At 35.3% G+C, this 21,582-nt stretch overlaps 1 protein-coding gene across 1 annotated transcript; it reads left to right on the top strand.

The window, feature by feature from the left end:
• Window positions 1–10,630: 10,630 nt before the first annotated feature.
• Window positions 10,631–14,225, top strand: LOC131661042 (protein DYAD). Its single transcript, XM_058930445.1, has 8 exons — window positions 10,631–10,980; window positions 11,605–12,055; window positions 12,156–12,542; window positions 12,625–12,682; window positions 12,769–12,852; window positions 12,991–13,289; window positions 13,430–13,544; window positions 13,634–14,225. The coding sequence occupies exons 2-8, from the start codon at window positions 11,691–11,693 to the stop codon at window positions 13,727–13,729; spliced, it is 1,404 nt and encodes a 467-aa protein (XP_058786428.1). The 5' UTR covers window positions 10,631–10,980; window positions 11,605–11,690; the 3' UTR covers window positions 13,730–14,225.
• The last annotated feature ends 7,357 nt before the right edge of the window (window positions 14,226–21,582 follow it).

Here is a 21,582-nt window from a genome sequence, read left to right as displayed (position 1 = left end):
ATTTATATTTTTTTAATTGTCAATTTACTGATTTTTGTTGGGTAGATTGGAGCTATAAAGTTTAAAAAAATATTAAAAATACGACAGGTTATCAAATGGGTTTCATAATAGAAACTACTAATAAAATATTGACTATACGGTCTTATAGGTACATATATTTAATTTATGTATAAGATTATTAGGATATTAGTTTTGTAATGTTCAATTTTATTGGTTCCTTATTAATTGTCACTGTTTAACTTTTGACACATCAAGGAAATTAATAATTATTGTTATTTTTTAAATAATAATTTTATTTAACCAATAATATCCTTACATATTCATTAATCTATTTTATTTTTTCTTTCTTTAATAAATTATTAAAGTGACTAAGGACAATTTTGACAAAACAATAATTAATACTACTTAAAATTTTGAAAATGACAATTAAAAAAAAATTTTTATACAAAAGTGATAAATAAAAAGGAACAGAGAGAGTAAACTTCACAGTAAACAATGTCGGTAGGGTTCCATTAAGTCAACTTTAAACACAGATTGACTTAAACACAGATTCACAATTGTCATTTTAAAGAGTAGAATGTTATATACATAACTTGCATGGTCGGATAGTGTGGCCTAAGGGTTCAACTCATTTTACAATTGCCATTTTGAAAATTAAATTATTAAGTGTTTTGGAAGTCTATAGAAAAATGAGGTATCACATCCTAGAAAAAAAAAGTTTATTGAAGTCACATTCTCCTCTTTAGAAGATGTCAGAAGAGTAAGGTTGGTATTTCGATAGCGGTAATGGGTGGGTGGTGTGATGAGATTTGGAAGTGGGGTGATCTTGATATTTCGGTAGTTGGAAGGGAGGCAGATTTTTTTATCTTCTTATGCGGATTTCAAGGGTCTTTTAGAAAATTTTGATATCTTGCATGATACGAAGGACTATGCGGTTTGATTGATGGATTTAGAGAAAGGTTATACGGTTTCTTCTTTTTATTCTTATTATGCTTCTAGGCGTATTCCTTTTGGTCCTTCAATTAGGTGCTAAAAGGCTTTCGATTTGATTTGGAAAGCGGTTTGATTTTGATTTGATTTATGGTTTGGTTAGAGGCTTTTTGTGAATAGGTTATCCACAAAAGATTTATTGGTGTATAGAGGTATTACTTTTACCCTTGCTAATTTAAATTGTGTTTTTTGTGATTCTCATGTGGAAGAGAAGGATCATATGTTCTTTAAATGCATAGTGATAAAGATAGTTTGGAAAGAAATTGCTTCGTGGGTGGGTTTTTCGGGTTGGATTGAGAAAGAGTGTATTCCATTTTTTTTGGAATGGCACTCGTTGAGCCGTGTTAAAAAGATTAAAAGCGGCAAATTGAGGGTGTTTTAGTTAGCCACGACTTGGATAATATGGTTAACAAGGAATGGATTTTGTTTCAGGAATGAAGTGTGGAACATAAATAATATGGTTCGGAGCATTAAGTTTTTGGTTTGGAGGTGGTCTTCATATGGCAATATTACTCATTCCAATTATAGTTTTTACGATTTCTATAAAAACCCTTTGTCTTTTATGTCATAATTGTAATTGGTTGTAATATTGTTTTTTTGCCAGCTTTAAACCGTTTGTTGTGTACCAAGGTTGGAGAACCCTTAGTTCTCCCTTCAATATATCTCTTGTTTACAAAAAAAAAAACACATGGAACATCAACTCTGGTTTTCTCAAGCTTTTTTCATAGAAAAAAGACTTTAGCCTCAGTCATCTAAAGAAAACCTCAACTTAGGTATGGATGTGAATTCATGGTTTGGCTCAAGAGTGTTAGAGACCTAACATGAGTTTTCGATATAACATAGTCTTTTACATATCAAGTAGTATCAGAACACCTCTATGCACCAATTTCATAACTAGCAAAGGAAGCTTTGAAAGGCCTTTTGGTCACTTTGTCAGAGTCTTAGTGGACATTTCTAGAGCTTATGAGAACATATCAGACTTTTGTTCCATGTGCAACATGGTGGGCCATATCTTGAAAGCTTTCTAGAGAAGGAAAATTAAAGGCATCCCTCATGTGGAGAATGATAAGAAGAAGAAGGAAAACAAAAGAGTTTACAAACAAGTTGAAAGCAAAGATCTTGGCCAAGATGATGCTACCAAGGAGAAAGGTAAAGCTGCAGTGGTAAATCAAAGGGCATAAGGAAGACCCAAAAGAAAAATTCACACTCGACTAGATTAAGAGTTGGTAAGATCAACTCTTCCTCATGAAGTGCATATTTTGAATGTGAGAGGTATTGCCAATTCTCCCACCAAACTGGCTCTAAAAAGGATAATCACCAATCATAAGCCTCATTTTATCTTTGTAGCTAAAACTTGGAAGATTTTTTTTCTAAATTCCCCTCCAACTGGCTTAGAATGCTTCGCTTGAAGCTTTTTGTTGTTAACAAAAGAGATAGCATGGGCCCAAATATCTGGTCTTTTGAGACTATGATTTAAATCCTGTTATTGTTGAAATTGATGACAAACGTGTAGCTCTTTCCATTAAAGTTCAAGATAAAATATTTGGTATGGCTATTATTTATGCCTATACAAAAAAATGTCACAAAAAGGTTGCTTTGGAACATGATTTCCAATATCCTTGCAGTTATTGACATACCCTGGTGCCTTATTGGCAACTTCAATACCATAGTTTGAGCTCAGGAATACTTAAGATCTCACCAACCCGCCAAAACTCCCATGGAAGGCTTTTCTAACTGGTCAGACTCTACTATCTCCTCCACCTTCCCACCACATGAGCTAAATTTACTTGGAATAATGGTAGTAGAGAAGTAGCTAACTCTAAAAAAAAGACTAGATAGATCCATTTGTAATTACAAGTGGATTGATGTATGTACCAAAATCTCTTGCTCTACCATTGTCAAAACTAACTCAGACTACTATCCTTTTTTGCTAGACTTTGAATGCAGTGACATCAAATTTACATCTCAATTTAGGTTTCTCCAAATGTGGAGCAAGCATCCTGAATGTTTTAATGTTATTAAATCCTCTTGGGATGCAAATGTTGTATATTTCCCAACTTACATTTTAAATAGGAAGCTTTAAATTATTAAGTCAAAACTGAATCTATGGAATAAACAAACATTTGAAAATGTTCAAGATAATGTGAAACAAGTTGAGGTTCATCTCTAAAGCATTCAATAGAATCTACAGTCATAATGATATTCTTGCAGATCAAGAAACGCAAATGCAACATAAACTTGACTAGGCCCTTAACATTGAGGAGATTTTCCAGAGATAAAATGCAAAAATTAAGTGACACTCTAGTGGAGACAGGAACACAAAGTTTTTCCATAGAATAGCTAAGATCAAGAATGCAACCACGTTAATATTCTCCCCAGTCGCGTACAAGGATCAAATAACCAATCGCGCGATGGATCACTTTCATGACTTATTTAACAATTCTTCTATTTTGTAGAACTTTATCTTGGGGGATGAGGTTATTCCATGGTTATAATTATTATAAAAGGGAATTATATTTTTTGAAAAAGAAATATCAAAAAGGGAAATAATTTTTTTTAGGATCGATGAGTATGTGATGGCCGACATACTTGTTAAATATTTACATAAATATGCTCTTAAAGTTGTTGAACCCAAATTGGTTAAAAGAATAAAAATCTTAGATGATAACAATATGTAAAAGAAGAGTTTTATTCTTTACTATGTGCTATATGAATAGAAAGATATTTAAAAGTGTTTCTATATGGGAAAAATCTCAATACACTTACATCCAGAGTACTAAAGGATCCATCCAATAACTTGTAAGACAAGTTGTTATATCTATCCAACCCCCCCCCCCCCCCCCCCCTCAAAGATCCACCATTTTAACTAAAATGCAATACGAGGTCTAGGGAACACATTATGATTCATCCCAAGCAACACATGGGAGCCAAGTCGACAAGTTTCATAAGGGTCGTCGGATTAGGGATCGTGTGTATTAACATCATCCTGGTTACGTGAAACCAATGTCATCATCCTTTCAAGACAGTTATCCATAGAGAAGGTTCCAGTACCGCAAAACCTAAGATATAAAAAAAATGAAGTTCAATTCAATCACAAACTTTGGAAGGTAAAGAGATAAAGGATGATATATTCATACACAAATTATATCTTGTTTCACCCCCTTAATTTGGAGTTGCATCCAGTTCCATCATATTGAGAGATTTTCATTATAATCCAACTAGTTACAAATGATTAATAGGATATATTCTGTTCCAATTGACCTATATTTATGTTTATTAAACACAAATAGTTGATTCCAACTAATCTATTTGTCTTCTTAAATAATACGGCTAACATTTAAACCTTTTACGATTATAATCATATAAATTAATAAATGGTAAAATATTTACAAATAAGCCTAGTAAAGGATGTAAATAACTTTGCGTATAAATACAAGTGATTTAATCTTTCAATAGAAATTGTATATAATAAAATTACTTGTTTAATTTTTCTCTTTACTTTTAATAGAGCTTATCTCTAGATATTTTTCTTCAAAAGTTAATTTCTTTTTCTACTTAAGGACATTCTCAAATGTTTATTCAATAAGTTATTTAGTTGATGCATTTGTTGGTTGATGAGTTATTGGTTAGTGAATAAAATAGTGAGGAGTTGAGTCTTTATATAACTTATTTTTATGTCACTTGGGTGGTCTTCATCTTGTTTGTAAAAGGAGCCTTTGAGATCTTGTATTATTGCATCATGCTATTTCATGTTCTCATCACTCATATCAGGTCATATCACAAACATCATTGTACCTTTTGCCACTCAAAGCTTGGACTATTTGTATCTTATGCACTTTTGCTTATTTGGTTGTCAATTTGAAAGTTTTAGAGGAAAAACAACTAAGTTATTCATTTTCAGAGAATATGATTTACTGATCATTTCTAGAGGAATTAATTTATGAAGGGTAGCAAGATTATCTTTTAAGAGAGGATCAAATAAGTTGACTTTATTACTTTTGGAGTTTATTAATTAAACTTGATAGAGCTAGAGTACATGACCTGATTGAAGTGTCGATAGCTTGTACCAAACTTTTGGAGTTTATTAATTAAACTTGATAGAGCTAGAGTACATGACCTGATTGAAGTGTCGATAGCTTGTACCAACTGGTGCTAGAGTGAGTCACTAAGACGCACGCCAAGAGGATCCGCTAGGAAGACATGACTTTGTAGGAAAAAAATCCTTGCATCCTTCTTGAATGTTGTTTTGTTGCAGTTGTGGGATCCATCAGGATCTATTTATAGACTGTGTACACACATGAATGACATGAGTTTGAAATCCAAAGAATTTTCAACTAATTTATCTATGTTTAGCAAATTGCACACATCCTTTGGGAAAATCTTATTTAAATTAGAATAATCGATGAATATGCACCATTTATTATTTGATTTCCTTACCTGCACAATACTGGAAAGCCACATTGTGTACTTCACCTCAATCATGAATTTGGCCCTTAAGAGCTCTTTGACGACCCTTCTAGCTGCTTCATCCTTCTCAAGTGACATTTATTCTCAAGGAAACCGAGTGGCTTGCAACATTGAGATTAAGCCTTGAAAATCCCTTTGTCGAAAAAGCAAATAAATCATGGATTTCCACATGCAGATTGTAACATTTTTTGATACAAATTTGGGCAACCCTGCTCCAATTCAGATGACTTTAGCCAAATCACTTCTAACATATATTTTAACAAAATCTATGTTATGATCATATCTTTCCACCTTCCCATTACTTCCAACAACATTGCTTTTTCTCCCCTAATTCTCATCCGAGGGTTATGCTTATATTCGGGCATCCAGATCTACATATTCCCTAGAGGTTTCCTTACGAACCACAATTTCATCGAACAAATGTTTTCTAACTAATAGGGCCATAAATATGTTTTTAACACCACGACTTTACCGTACCAGAGTGGAATTTCACTCTTAGGTGTGTCTTCGATGACATCGTGCACAAGGTTGCTAGGACCATCCTTTTCAAAATGCAATTAAAAACATACATACATACAATCACTAAGAATCTCACCATAAGGTTATTTTATATTTTATGACATCAAATTCCATATGGAGCTCCGCATACCTCTAGGGTTTTATGCCGATTACATGTAAAACTTGGAGGTTTCTGCCGTGGTAGGGATGTAAAATTTTTGTACATTTCTGCATACATGATTGTCGCGGCAGAAAAATCAGAGATTAAGCTATTGATTAACTTAACTCACAAATAAAGAAAAAGTCGGCACTCATCTTTATTGTTTTCAAAGGAATGGGAAAAGAGAGAATAAAACCCAAAGAAGTTTTAAAACAAAACTAATAAAACAAAGAGAAAATGGTACGAGGTTGGTTATGCAAGGGGAAGGTATTAACACCCATCACATATGTGGTACTCCACAAGAACCTTTTTCAAAATATGTGTTAAAACAAAAGAGTTGTGTGCGAAAATTTAATGTTGGTCATAAACTTGAGAATGAATTAAAAAATTATTATGATCCCTAATATCTACACCACTCGGGTCCCAACCATTCACTGCTCCAAAGCTCTTAGTGAAACGACATATTCTCTGCTCATCGTGAGCTACTTTGACTATATATGAATCTGCAACAGGTTCAACGGAGAAAGAAAGGATATCATTTTCACTTCATATAACGAGACTACCATATTCCATCCACCCGACGTCTTCAAAAGACTAGTTAGTAATCTTATCAAAAGAGGCACTAGAGGATTCATAACCACCTTCTAGAGAATCCTCACCAATTCCAGAACTCTCGCTAAGCCCGGTGAGGTTTGGGTTAAGTTGGTTAATGTTGACGCAGTAAAGCAGAAGCAAAAGATTGGAAGTATTTTGGGTTTTATCGTATCCATAGGGATCGGTGCAAGGGAAAGAATGTCATTCAATAGTTTCTACATTTATAAGCTTGGTTTTGAATGGTTTAAAACATGTAAAATGCGGAAAGTAAACATTTGAACAATAAAATAATACATTCTTTGAAGAAAAGAGAACTCGTCGGGATTGAATTTCATTTACCCGTCAAATACTTAAACCTACTGATCAATTGTACGCAATCTAAATCCCCTCGTCAATATCATCACGTATCACTCATAACAAGGTTATGTCTAACGCAGAGTTGAGAGAACAATTGTATTATCTCGGAGGTGATGTCGCGCGTAACTCAACAACAACAACAAAGCATTAAGAACTAATACCCATTGTGAACATTAGACCTAAATCTATCTTCAGAGTCTAGAATCTAACAGGTAATCATCCAAGAATGAGAATTGAACTGTATATGTCTATAGCATCCCAAACCCAAAGCATAAAGCAAAAACAAGGATAACATCGATATTGATTTGAGAAATAGATATTAAACAATACCATAATCAGTACATATACATAAAATCAGAGTAAAGTTACATATAAACCCCATCAATGGAAACTATAGAGGGAAGAAAGGAGAAGAATCAAAATCTCTCGCGCTGTTAATCACGATCAAAGAATCTCAGACTCCGACTCATCGAGTTGCAACCTTCATTGATGTTGTCAAAGCTAAAAAAATCTCCAAGAATGAAGGTGATGGAGTTGGGACTCAAAAATATCCAACCCATGCCCTAAAAATCTGTTTTTTACCTATTTAACGAGTTTCAAAGTCACAGGGCGCGCTTAGCCCGATCTGTGGGCGCTTAGCACGCTCTGTGCTGGGTTGAAAAAAATTCAGCACTTGTCTTCGCCATAACTTGAGAACCGTAACTCTAATTTACACCCAGTTTGAAGCGTTGGAAAGCTTATTCAATGATCTATTTAACAATGCCTAAATATAATCCAAATTGATGATTTTCTCATCTTTGTTTTGAGACTTATTCTTTAATGAATTGCTAAAAATTGCATGCTTGAAGTTGTGCCTTCAGCTCTTATTACTTGATGCTCCAATTATGAATGAATACCTACAAAATGAATGAAAAACTATCAAATAGTACATAAATGAATCAAAAACACAAATTATACACAATATGTACAAATCTAACTAAAACGTGTGAATTCACACACAAGTTGAGGAAAAAGAGACGATAAGTGCCATAAACTATATACAAAAAATAACTACAATTTGGCACTTATCAATTAACCTATAAAGGATTAATACTTGGCATATAAGGGTTTTCTATTCCAGTGGATAAAGAAGAATCCCCCTCGACTTGGATGTTTAACATATTTGTAGGTACGTTTCCTACGTTGACCATGATAAAGAAAAAAATAAAAGCAACAAATGTAAGAAAGCGGGATAAGAATGATACATGAAAAATAAGTGAATCGAAGAAGAAGTTAGAAGCAAAAGAAACTTGAAGATAACGATAAATTAGGAAATAGAGAATCCAAATAGAAAGAAAAAATGACATAACTAAAGGTCAGCAGAGCTCAAGGATGAAAGTCAAAGTTTCCGAGGAAAAATAAAAGTCTTATCTTACACAAAGAGCAAAATTTTGTTTGAAGGTTCAAGATAACATTTATGTAGTAAAACATGATGATTAAATCAATGGTCCAAGGGGAAAGAAAATGAGAAGATGAAAAACAATGGTTAAGATTTACCTAAAAAATACAAACGACACTTGAATGCACTCAAGCATCCTATAGGAAAATGCCACACCCTAACCTACAAATCTAGGGCCACATATCAAAAAGGTCGTGTGAAAAGTCTCAATGATGACACTAGCATTTAATTTACCTATCTCCTAAGCTCTTTGTACCGAATCCGAGGCATTTCTCGTGTCGTGTAGCTGACCTAATTTTTAGCAAAGACTTCTCATTCCCTATGCCATGATAAGCCTTGGAGAAAACTGTGCTAGGTTGTCCGCAAAACTCAATAAAGTAAGGACCCCATTGACACTCTAAGACCATCCAACTCAGGTCATAAAAGTTCATGGCAGTCCAGTTCTTATGGATACCTATCATTTGATATAATCAGGAGGTTTCCTTCGATCCTCATGGAAAAAGAAAAGATTTCTCCAACCATCCATCAGATATATACATCATCGAGCGTGAAATTGGATGTATGATTTTTACCATAATTCACTATACTTCTTTTTGGACTCATTAGTTGACTTGAGCGTTGGAGTGCTAATCTTGCCCGTTGACCCCCACATTATCACATCAAAAAGTTACACCACCATGCTGATAGTCCATATAATCAATTCATCAACAATTTTAGTTTCTGAACGAAACAAAAAAGATTATTTGTCCATGAAAATCGAAAGTTTTTAAATAAAGTTTCTAATACATAGAAATTGAATTGGAGAGAAATGATTATTTGTATTGGTATGGTTTATGTTAATACATAATTTGTTTAATCTAAATTAGTTTTTTGAAATTTTCTTGATCTATGGATCAAGGTTTACAAAGATGATGATGAAAAGGAGAAAAAAGATGAAGAAAAGTATTAAAATAATACATATTAATGGTTTGCCGTTAAATTTAATAGATCTCAAAGATCCAACATTGTTCTATTCATAAAAAAAGATCGAACGGTTAAATTTTTTTTTTTAAATTAATGAACTACTTTACCAACAATGTTGGTACCTTAGACTTTTAGAGTTAAAAGTTGATTAAAATGATTCATTAAGTAACGATATCATATTTAAGGGACTAAATAATTATGTTTGTTAAATAAAGAACAAACACAAATAATAATTAAATTAAGAAATTGACAAGACTAATTAAACCTAACTTATTTCATGACTAATGATGTGTTTGGATACATGGTAGAAATCCCAGAAACGTGCGTCTAACACAGAAGCTACACTTTTATAACTTCTCTTTTTGACGGTGGGGATACCCTTCAAACGTGCATCCGGTCATTCAAACGCGTATCCAAACAAGCACTAAATGAATCAAATTCAAACATGGTGAAATTAAACTTGTATTGGGATTCATCAAGTGCTTCTCAATTTTATTTCAGAGCAATTTCAAAAGGCTACCAATTAGAATTACGAGTTGAAATCAAATATCATATATTTTGTTGTTAATAGAAGTGATAATTATTACAAATTCACACACACAGTCATAAATAATAGAGTTCGAGCTCTGATGATAAATCCAGCATAACAATATCGTTTCTGTCAGTCGAGAGAAGATATGCAGACCATCCCAGATTTTTTCTTTATATGTGATTATAAACACATGTAAAGATAAACTCACAATAAATATGTGTTTAATGTATGCTCAAGTATTTAAAACAATGTGATAACATCTTAAGAGTTTAAATCAAATCAAACCAAACGTATAAAGCTACGGAATTTCAAACACATTAGACATGTGTTTGGATTGACTGGATTGACGTCTACGTTTTCATATTAACTCAAAAATCACGTTATACTTTCACATTTATGAAGAAGTTCCATTTCGTAGCTTCTGGAAAATCACATTTACAATAAAACTAGACGTGAATTCAAAGATTTAAACGTGAAACGAAATCTTCACTAAATCGACTTAAAGATAACACACTTAAATTAAACCTGTACATAAACCCACCATACTCTTTAAATTTAGTTGAATAGATAGATACTCATGATTCAATCATATTCATAATTTTCACAATAAAGAAAGAGTCCAATCACTTAATTAAAGCACCATGAAACCGTTATTACAAACAAAGCTCAGATTAATGAAACAATAGCATCACATAGCGTGTATATAGGTTCTTTATCTCAAGCAAGACACCGAGAAAGAAGTCAAAGAAACGAAACCCGAGATTAGGATTAAATGAATCCAGAGCATTGTGGGGTTTTGGCGGTTGGTTAGGGTTTAATTTTAGAGAGAGAAAAAAAATCAATAAACAAAACTGATTCATTCCATTTCTCTCTTACGTCTATCCACCACCAGCAACCACGCCTTTCGTTTCCTTCCCTCTACATTTCGTCTCATAGCACTGTGCTGTCGGTCACGACTCACGCACACTCTTCTATTTACCGGTTCGTAGAGTTTTCCTTTTCCAATTTCTTCCGTTTATTGATTTGCTTTTCGCACTTAGGTTTTTTGCTTTCTGAATTGGGGATTAGGGTTTTTTTCTTGCTACTATTTCATCTCATTGTGTTCAAATCGGATGAGTTCTTTCAGGTTTTATTTTGTGGGGTTTAGTGTGAATTTTGCTTACTCAGATTTGCTGTGCTTGCTATGTATTATGCTAGGATTAAGTTCTTTATTTTTTATTTTTTAAAGTTTGGGTCTGTTTAGTTGATCCGTTACTGTTTGATTTGATGGTTGCGGAAATGAGAGATCTTGGTTCTAGGTTTTTTTTTAGTTGTGCAATATAACAGTTAGTAGATGAGGTGTTTTGGGAACTCTTGGGTGCCAAGAAATCTAATGTTTTTTACTCAGCTGGATTTTGTTTGGTTGTTTTTTTAATGTATGAGCTATTGGGTGTGCTTAAGTTTCTCTAGTTTTTTCAGCCTTGTGAACTTTGGTTTGTGAATATTGCTTCCGCGTGTATTGTCATACTGATAACTTGTTCCATTTCATGTATTTGCGATACAATCAACCTTTGTTACCGATGAGCTTTTAGGTTATTGTTATTTGTTACTGTGTTGTTAATGCAGCTTACTGCATTGAAGATCTATATCTGCTTCTGAAGTGTACGAAGAACGACAAAGCACTTGCTGTAGTTTAGCTTAGAGCTGCAGGGATGGATAGGTGGGGTGTTCATCATCGACAGCCATTTATTGGTTGGCATGGGAGAAGTGAGAGTTCTTTTCCTGATGTTACTACCAAGGAAGAGGAATCAGACAATGACGAAGAAGAGGTTGTTATTAAGAATGAACCTGTCTTTTTTCCGGAGTTTAAGAAAAGGAAGCGCCTCAGCCTCAGTCAGCTTAGAGAGGTGAAAGAGGAGTCGTGTGAGAAGCTTAGTCAGCTTAGAGAGGTGAAAGAGGAGTCTTATGGGAAGCTTAGTCAGCTTAGGGAGGTGAAAGAGGAGTATGATGGGAAGGAAAGCGGTAGCAAGAGTAAGAGAAAGAAGCATGATAATAAGGAAAGATGGTCAAGCGAGAGGTGAAGCAAACATATATAAAATGATTTAACCGTTGCCTTATTTATTTCTACGTTTCACCATGAGTAATTATATATGAGGTAATCATCTAATCTAATGTAGGTACAAGTTAGCTGAGCAAAGCATGTGGGAGGTATTGAAGGCAGAGGGTGCGACTTTTGAAAGCCCAATACCCCGAATGGCGCTAAGAACGTCTGCCCGTAAATTCATTGGTGATACTGGACTTCTAGACCACTTACTGAAGCACATTGATGGTAAAGTGGCACCTGGAGGGACTGATCGGTTCCGAAGATGGTTCAACACCGACGGAGTCATGGAGTATTGGTTGGAGAGTGCTGATTTGGATGGCGTCCGGCAGGAGGCCGGGGTGCATGATCCCTACTGGATACCACCATCCACTGTTAGGGAAACCCCTGCTGCCCCTTGCAAGGATACTGATTCTTCTGATGAATTGAAACAACTTAAAATGGAAATGGCCCAAATGAAGAAGTATTGAACTTGGAAACTGAATATCAAAATATTTTTTTATGGTTGCTATTATATTTTCCTAATGACTTTATTTGCATAGCAGAGATATGCAGGAGCTCGTTGCTGAGAAGAAAAAGAAAAGTGAAAGTAACTTGATGAAGGTGAATTATGAATGCTTTAATAATTTAATGATGCTGCTATCTCCTAAAACACTTTATGGTTGTCTTATGTTGAGTTTCAATGGCAGGAGACTTTCAAAGAACTTGTGAAGTGGAAAGCTATAACTGACCATCGCCTAACTGAAATCATGGCTTCTTTTAAGAATTTGCAGGTATATAGGCAGTATTGTTATTGTTACTACTCTGTAATCCTTCAAGATTTAATGGGATTCATGTCATATTAAAGACTTTCCTTTTATGTGTTTACTTAGGTGATATATGGCTTACTATAGTTCTCTGTATATTGACAGGGCAAGTATGGTGAAATGGTGACTTGGAAAACCGAAGTGGAGCAACATCTTATGGACATAACAAATAAGTTGAATGAACTTCAAGCACCAAGAGAATGCACTACTTTTAGCCCTCCTTCAGAAAAATGGAAAGATTGGTTAGAAGCCAGTCACCCATGCAATAATACTCAGGAGGATGCATTGGCAACTTGGATTGGGAGTTCAGAGCTACTTAATGTTCCACAAGAGTGTTTACTTGAATATCCCTACACCGGCATGCCAACTCAGCCACTCAATGAAGAAGCCATTAACAAGAAGAGGTAATATCTATTTAGTCAAATTCTTTAGCCTAACCACCAAATTGGCACACACACCTCCTTCGAAGTGGAAAAAACTAAGAAGGGAAAAAAGTTGATTTTGCTCTAGTGTTCATCATTTTCTATATCCTTCGAAATCATAGTGATGCTGAGGAGCTAATGCCCACGATGCAAGATGATCAACCCAATGTCACCCCAGATTCTTCTACAACTGTTAATTCAAAGGCAGACATTGACAACTCATTGATAATGTTTCAGGTGATGGCAATAGTGTGTGTATATGGCACTCAGTCCAAATCTTTTTTTCTTTCTCCTCAATGTATTCATGATTCACTATTTTTGTGCAGGAGATGTTTATGGATTTATTCAAATGGAAAGAAAAAATGGAGCAGCAGCTGCTGGATGTATCAAACACTGTATATGGCATGCTAGCAATGAAGTAGACTTTGCTTTGAGGTACCAGGCCTTAGGATAGGATTATAACCCCAGCTTCTCTTCAAAAGTTTTTCTTTACTCTTTAAAATGGTAGAGTTTAGATATCGTACAGCATTAACAATCTGATACTGAAAATCTTTGCCAACCACTAAGTTCATGGAAGAGGTTGAACCTTGCCTACTTGTCGAGCTGCGATTTGTTGATATGTTTGACTGGCCTTTTATAGAGTATAGTTTGTTCTAATTTGAGAGGCAGGTCTTCGGTGGGTCTGAAATTGGTTGTATTATTGACTTGTTGGTTAAGATTACCAGTTCCTTTTAGTACAGGTCTTTAGGTAGGCTTTACCCGTAATTTACATATTAGCTAGAATTATTCGATGAGAATTTGTACTTAGCCTATTTGGTGAACAAGTTGCCATACTATATAGAATTTCTGCAGTATCAAATAGCATCTTGTGGATGTTTGTTTATCAGTGTGAATTACAAAATGTAGTTTTGTTTTAAACTCGTCTAATGTAATTGGACGAATTTCCGATGGCGATGACGATGACCTTGTGGGTGGAGGTGGATTAGACTGGTGAAGAAACTTGTAAAGAGGAATAGAGGCTAATTACCAACATTTGTCCAGATTTTTTATCAAAAATAATTTTGCCTTCAAAATTTTAAATTAAACCTTTTGGTTATTAACGGTTAAGTTAGGATTTGAATTTTGGGTGGTGAATGGGTCAGAAAATTTCCCAACAAATTTGGTATTGTGATTGACCTTGATAAACAAGGAACTATTGCTATATATCAATAATCTCTATTTTGGCTTGCCTTTTTATTTTTTGACGTGAGAAAACTTTATGTAATTTCCTTTAGGGATAAATATTTATGGTTTAAATAGATATTTGAAATTTTGTTTCTAATCTTTCTTAAGATTCTTGACTAATTTTGGTTCAACTTGATGTACAATATTTATGGTTCACCTTTTTCTTTTTAACACGAAAGTGGAACCATAAATACGATTGCTCTTCATAATGGTTCACCGGTTTTTTAGGCAGAATATATCAACTAAAAGTAATGGAACAAATTGAAAAAGTTTTTGCTCCAAGATTTGGATGAGATCTTCTTGATCTCTCAAGGCCCTTGTCTTTCTTTTTCAGCACTCACTGTTTGCCATCCCTTTGGTTTCCTCTTTTGTTTCCCGTTTTGTTGCCTCCCTTTTGATCCGATTTCTTTTCCACTTTAGCTGCTCTTTTATTTGAAATGAGTGTATTGTGTTCCCCGTCCTGGGTGGTGTTTGCTCTTTGGAGGTGGTCGGTTGGTGGTCTTGATTTTCTAGTTATATCAATTTTTTCTTGTGTTTTGTATTTCTTCCCAATTCTCCTTTTAGGTTGGCTTATCCTGTGTTTTTTTCTTAAGTTTCAATCCAGACTCAAGTGTATTTTTTGTTTTCCGTTCCTGGCTGAAAGTTCCAATCTTGAAGAAAGACTAAGACCCAACTGGGATATGGTTAATAACCATCAACCTGTTATTAACCTCCAGTTCTGCAAATACCAAAAAGCATAACCACATGTGAAAACAACAACCAACAGTATTATAAGGTAGAAGACAACAAACTAAGAAGATTCAATTATGTTCCTAGTGAGGATGAGGACTTTGTCATATCCACAAAAATTCCTCATCCACAAAAATTCACTATTCTCAGGATCATCTAGCGTCTACTCGTCTAGGGCGACCCACCAAGCTTATATTGCTGAGTTGGAGTTAGGTTTATAGAGAATATCAGTTGAAAATCCTATGGATGTAAAAAGACTGATGAAAGGGAACCCATGGGATCCAAATTTCGCCAATCAATGAAATCCCTTTTCACAAAGTTTCAGATCTGGAGTATTCTACAGAAAATTAAAACAAAGCAAACGGGGGAGAAGATAGGAGCTAAACTGGGAACTGTCCAAGATTCAAACCTATATCTCTATCCCAACAAGGGAACTATTATTAAGGTGAAAGTGTAAATTCACTCATCAAAACCTCTAAGACTCAATATGCACATTGGCAGTGCTAAAAAGGATACTACTTGGATTGTTTTTAGGTACGAAAAAACTACCTATGGTTTGTTTTAATTATGGTATTCTTGGGCATAACGAAGAATCAGGTCCTAGAAAAACCTGGACCCAGAAGGGAATCTCCCTATGGACCTTGGTTACGTTCGAATGAGTTTGGGAAAAAATCAAAGATGTAAGGCCTAAGAGTTACAACAGCAACCCTCTAAAATCCCCAAGCTTTGGTAACTATAGCCCTGATCCTAAAAGCCTGTTGAAGAAGATAGGCCGAATGTCCATCACAGAGGAACAACACCAGGCAGCTATCACTTTTAATACTTAAATTGTTTAGTCAACAATTCACAAAATAGACTACAACACAGATTTCCCGGAAAAAAAAAAGGAAACGCATTGAAGAGGGCTCATAATCTCAATTATCTATTATCATTCAAGCGGAAAACTCGTCAAGAGCTAGTCGAAAAGCATGAAGATCATTAGTTGCAACTGTCTAGGGTTGGAAAACCTTCGTAACAATTTGTGCTCTTAAAAAGATTGTTGGAAAACCTTCGTAACAATTTGTGCTCTTAAAAAGATTACCAAATCTCACAAGTCTGATATTTTCTTCCTCTCATAAGCTAAGATGTCATTCCTATCTTAATTTTCTTTTTTTTACAATTTTGCTAATGTCGTGTCTAATTTCTCTGTCTATGATTTTTTCACCGCTGGTGGGGAAAGTAAGGGGGCCTAATTCTAATGTGGAATCACTTTGTAAACATGAACATTTTTTTACGGTAATAAGATTTACACTGATACATATGTCTTTCCAATCAATAGTAATGATATATGTCGCATCACTTGTGTTTATGGATATCCTAACCATAATGATAAACACCTCACTTGCACGTTGGTTAATGATCTTAGTAATACTAATAATATGGATAATTGGTTAATCTTTAGTGATTTTAATTTATTGTTAGCTAATAGTGAGAAATAGGAGGGCAGCTGATTGATAAAAACATTACTAATATGTTTAATGACACCATTCGTAATTGTAATATTTTTTAATTTTTATATAGGTTTCAAGGGAAACATGCATACTTGCGCTAGTAATCAAATGGACGAAAATTTCATACAAGCCAGACTTGATTGATATTTAGCCTCTTCCAATCGGATAGAAAAATATCGATCCCATAGTAACACTCATCTGTTGAGATGTAACTCCGACCACAGTCTTATAATGCTTGAGTTTTCTACTAACTATATATGCTGAACTATAACAGGAAAAATAACAACACCATATTTTAAAGAATCTAGATCATCGATGAAGAAAGTAAGAGCCTTATGGAGAAAACGTGGCATAACTCCAAAAGGAATCAATTAGCCAAGATCCAAGGGAAAATCCGGCTCAAACCAAATTGGAGAAACTAAGACAAGGTACCCTCAATCTGCTAATATTCACACGGTTGTTGAAGCTTAAAAGGAAGTCGACGTAGCCCTCATCAGGAAGTTTGGTGGAGTCAGAGGGCAAAAATTATCTGATTCAAGGAAGGTGAGATAGGAACACTATGTACTTTCACTATAAGGCTAGTCAAGGGAAAAAAAACTATATCAATCAAGACTTCTCAAGTATATTCGATGGGCAAAGGAATTTATAAAAAGCTTGCAAAATAAGTAACCTTCTAACTGAAAACTAGTTACAACTAACTTAACTATTTTTATTTTTTTAGCAAACTAATAACTTTTTAATGACCAACATAAATAACAAGAGACGAACCAAAATTTAGAGTTTATAGTTTTATCATACTTAATTTGAGAGATGAAAAATGTCATTTTAAATTGATTTAAAGCATAATTAATCACGAACTTCTTTAACTTAATTTAATGTTTTATTTTAGTCAATGTTTTAAAAATTAGACCGGTCATCAAACAGGTGAGGATACTGGGTCACTGGTTCTTAGTTGAATCACTGGGTCACTGAATGATAAGCAATCAGACCAGACCGGTGATCTCTCCATCTCTAGGCTTGACTCACTTGATGCTAGAGCTGATCCCTCGAATCGGACTATACCTGTGGTGATAAGCCCAAAAAAAATCTAATTATATTTTTTAAAAAACATGAAAATGACGTCGTTTTATATGGAAAAAAAATAGTATGCATTTGAATCATCGTTTTTTTCGGTTTTGGTTTCAATAGCATTTCTGGTCCAGCAATCAGACCAGACCGGTGATCTCTCCAATTTCCGATCCGACCGGCCGGTTCGGTCCGGTTTTTAAAATACTGACTTTAGTCCTTTATCTAAAATCTTAAAAACACTTATGTTAGTTTAATTGATCTTTTTTCCGTTAAATTTTGTGGAAAAAACTTTAACATCTGCACATGTGGCATAACAGCAAAGCAATTGGTCAAAATATGAGTCAGCATATGAATTAAAAAACTAATATTTTGGTTAAACTGGATGGATGTTGTAAAAAATATAAGAATTTTTTTTTTAAATAACCATGTTTAATAAAAAAATATCATAAAAACCATATTTTCGGGTTATTTACCAAACTGTCTAGGTTTGGGACCCCAGACAGTTGGATGCGCTAAATGGAATGGCGCATGCTTGTTGAAATAGCCAAACCAAATGGCGCAAACATGTAAAAAATAGGGCTAGAATGTTTTAGCCATTTCAAATGGCGCATAAGGCCATCATGCAACACATAGGCGCCATTCCATTTGGCTCCTATGTGCTGTGCCTTATTTTTTTTCAAAATTAACCCGTTTCGGGTATTTTCGCGCAAAGTTTCTATTTTCTGTCTTTTATTTTCGTAAAAACGTCTAATAAATCGAGATCGTAATTTTTTTTGTAACCCTAAATAATGTTTGCATCGTCGATTTCAGTTTTTTACTAAAGCACAACTGAGGAAAGGTTACAAGAGTTGCATGCAAAATTGTTACATTGTCGAAAAAAATACAGAGTAGATTAAACTTGCGACGAGGTTGAGCCACGACTAGGGCATCTTTTTCTATTGTGCCCCACTTGACGACAAATGCTGCATTTTCGTTCCATTTTGTCGTGGACGTCCATTTCGGTTCTAATCCGTGTACTATTGGGACGACCCTTTTTCTTTCGCCGCATTGCATCGTTATGCCAAACTACCTCTCCATCATACTCAGGCCAGTAATCCTCCTAGGCTACCACTAGAAACGCAACACTGTAAACTCGGAGCAATGTCTGAGTCTCGTAAATTGGAGACAGTAGTGATTTTGCGTCGCGGGGCGCAACCGCACATGCAGCTATGACATGTGAGCAAGGCATACGAAAAGCTTGAAACCTTCCACAGTCGCACCAATCTTCGTCCAGAAGAACCTTATATTGTTGTCTTGACAAACCCTCGTTGTGGTCAATTGTTTCGCGCACACTGAACGTGCGATTGAATCGGTCGAAAGAAGTTACTTGATGAGTGTTTGCTTTTGCCGATTGCTGTTGCATAAATTTCATGCAACTATCACTTAATAGTTGACCAGATTGCCTAACATCACCCCATTTCCTGCCTCTCGTTGAGAAGAGGGAAGCCATCCTAAAGTAGGCAGCCTCCACTAGTGCTGTGATAGGAAGGTTAAGAATGCCTTTGAAAACGCCATTCATGGATTCCACGAGATTTGTCGTCATATGGCCCCATCGCACGCCTTTGTCGTAAGCCCTTGTCCATTTCTCCCTAGAAAGGTTATCTATCCAACTACCTGCCTCTGGATTTGTCATTATAATCTCACTCCGATAATGCTGGAATGTGGGTTGGGTCAATGCATAACCAGCATTGACCAGGGCCTTCCTTAGCTGTCTGTCCTTGATCTCCCGCATGAAGTTCTGGGCGATGTGGCGAATACAATAGACGTGTTTTGATGGCGGATCATGCCATCCGTTTGCTGGATTATTATAGGAACTCTCAATGGAAGCGTGCCTATCGGAGATTAAACAAATGTCTGGCTGAGGAGCAACATGTTCTCGGAGGTTCCTTAGAAAGAAACTCCAAGCCGCCGCAGTTTCACCTTCGACAATTGCGAACGCCACTGGAAATATGTTGTTGTTCCCGTCTTGAGCAACCGCCATGAGCATGGTTCCTTTGTATTTACCGTATAACCATGTACCATCAATTTGAAGTATGGGTTTACAATGTGCAAACCCTCGTACGCAAGGTTTGAACGCCCAAAAAAGCCGATGGAATATTTCGTTTCCTTGGACAGGGTTTCCATCCGGGGCATGCACAGGCAGTGTCTCTAGAATAGTAACAGTGTCAGGTGCGTAACTATGTAGCGCATTGAGGTATCGGGGAAGAATTTTGTATGACTCCTCCCAGTTGCCGTAGACTGTCTCAATTGCCTTTGTTTTTGCAACCCACGCCTTTCTGTAAGATGGAGTGTAGTTGAAGGTTGTAACTATATGCGAGATAATATTTTTGACCTTCAGAGACGGATCAACGCTTATTAGAGGCAAGATCTCCTGACAGATGAGATCGGCACTGAGTTTCGTATGATCCTGGGAAGTGTTAGGGTTGACACATGTGTGTTGTTGCGTAATCGACCCTATTTTCCATGCATTACTTCTCTTCCTATAAGAAGCCAACAGTCTGAAGCCACACTCTGGATTCTTACAAGTGATTACATACCGTTCCAGGTTTGAACGATCTACTTCAAAATCAACGTTGTGCGCCATGTGCCATTTTTTTATTGTTCTAAGACATGCCTCCTTAGAGGGAAACTTGTCTCCTTCCTTTAACTCATCGTCATTTTGGATGTACGGTGTGAAGAAGATGTCGGATGCTGGTTCGTCACCTTGAAGGTTCAAGTTACTCATATGCGATGGAGGTGCGTACACATGGGCTGGAGGCACCGGAATGTGTTGCTCGTCGTCGGATTCCTCGTTGACCATTTCGTCAAAATCAGTTTCCAGATCTTATTCTTCCTCGTCTATGACATCAACCTCTTCTTGCTCGTTGATTGGTGGGTCTATAACTTGCGACTGGACAACCTGAGTTTCTTGTGTCCCAACCTGAAGAGTAACGTACAGCTCGATGGAATCCAAGCCAAAGTATTCGTGGGTAGTAAACATATCTTGCAGGTCTTCGTCATTTGCAATCTCCATCTCATAAAACTTAACGGTGTTGTTGTCGTTGAAAGAGGAACATTGGTAAGAAACGTTTGCAATAGGTAGGGGTGGACAACAGTTCGGTTCGGTTCAAGCCCAAATCCCTGAACCGGACCAACCCACGGGTGGAAGGGTTAGACCCTATTTCCGACCGTTTTCCTTCTCGGTTTTTTCCGGTTCGGTTTAAAACGGTTCGGTTTAGGGAGTCGGTTTATTTCGGTTAGCATGTGGCCCATATTAAAAATTTTGAACATTTTTTTTTATTATGTAGCCTCTTTATTGGGCCTATCATTAAGCGCATTTCAAATTACTAAACTTTCATATTAAGAAAATTAGACTATTTTAGCCTCTCTTTTTTTATTCATGGAAAAACATTTTAATTTTTCAATTAAAATAAAATTATCTAAAATACTGATTAAACCTAACCTATTTTAAAACTAAAAAACATAGTAAATTGTACACACATAAAAAATAAAAATACACATTCAATGAAATTTAAATCTAATATTATTACAGTTTCCAATAATATTCACTAAATATTAATTGGGCCTATTAAAAATATACATTCAATGAAATTTAAATCTAATATAATTATATTTTCCAATAATATTCCCTAAATATTAAATATAGATTCTTCTCCCTTCTTTCTAATGGAGACTCCAAGATTACCTGTCAATTTAAACACAAGTGATAATAGTTAATAAAGATT

This window comes from Vicia villosa, linkage group LG3 (genome assembly GCF_029867415.1).
Source record: "Vicia villosa cultivar HV-30 ecotype Madison, WI linkage group LG3, Vvil1.0, whole genome shotgun sequence".
Classification (NCBI taxonomy): domain Eukaryota; kingdom Viridiplantae; phylum Streptophyta; class Magnoliopsida; order Fabales; family Fabaceae; genus Vicia; species Vicia villosa.
The sequence above is the reverse complement of the archived record's forward strand: the minus strand, read 5'-3'. Positions and strand labels throughout refer to the sequence as shown.

Excerpts from the sequence above, each read along its gene's own strand:
- LOC131661042 (XM_058930445.1), top strand. The coding sequence starts at position 11,691 with ATGGATAGGTGGGGTGTTCATCATCGACAGCCATTTATTGGTTGGCAT. Across the intron at positions 13,290-13,429 it reads GAAGCCATTAACAAGAAGAG|TGATGCTGAGGAGCTAATGC; the intron begins GTAATATCTATT and ends TCGAAATCATAG. Across the intron at positions 13,545-13,633 it reads ACTCATTGATAATGTTTCAG|GAGATGTTTATGGATTTATT; the intron begins GTGATGGCAATA and ends ATTTTTGTGCAG.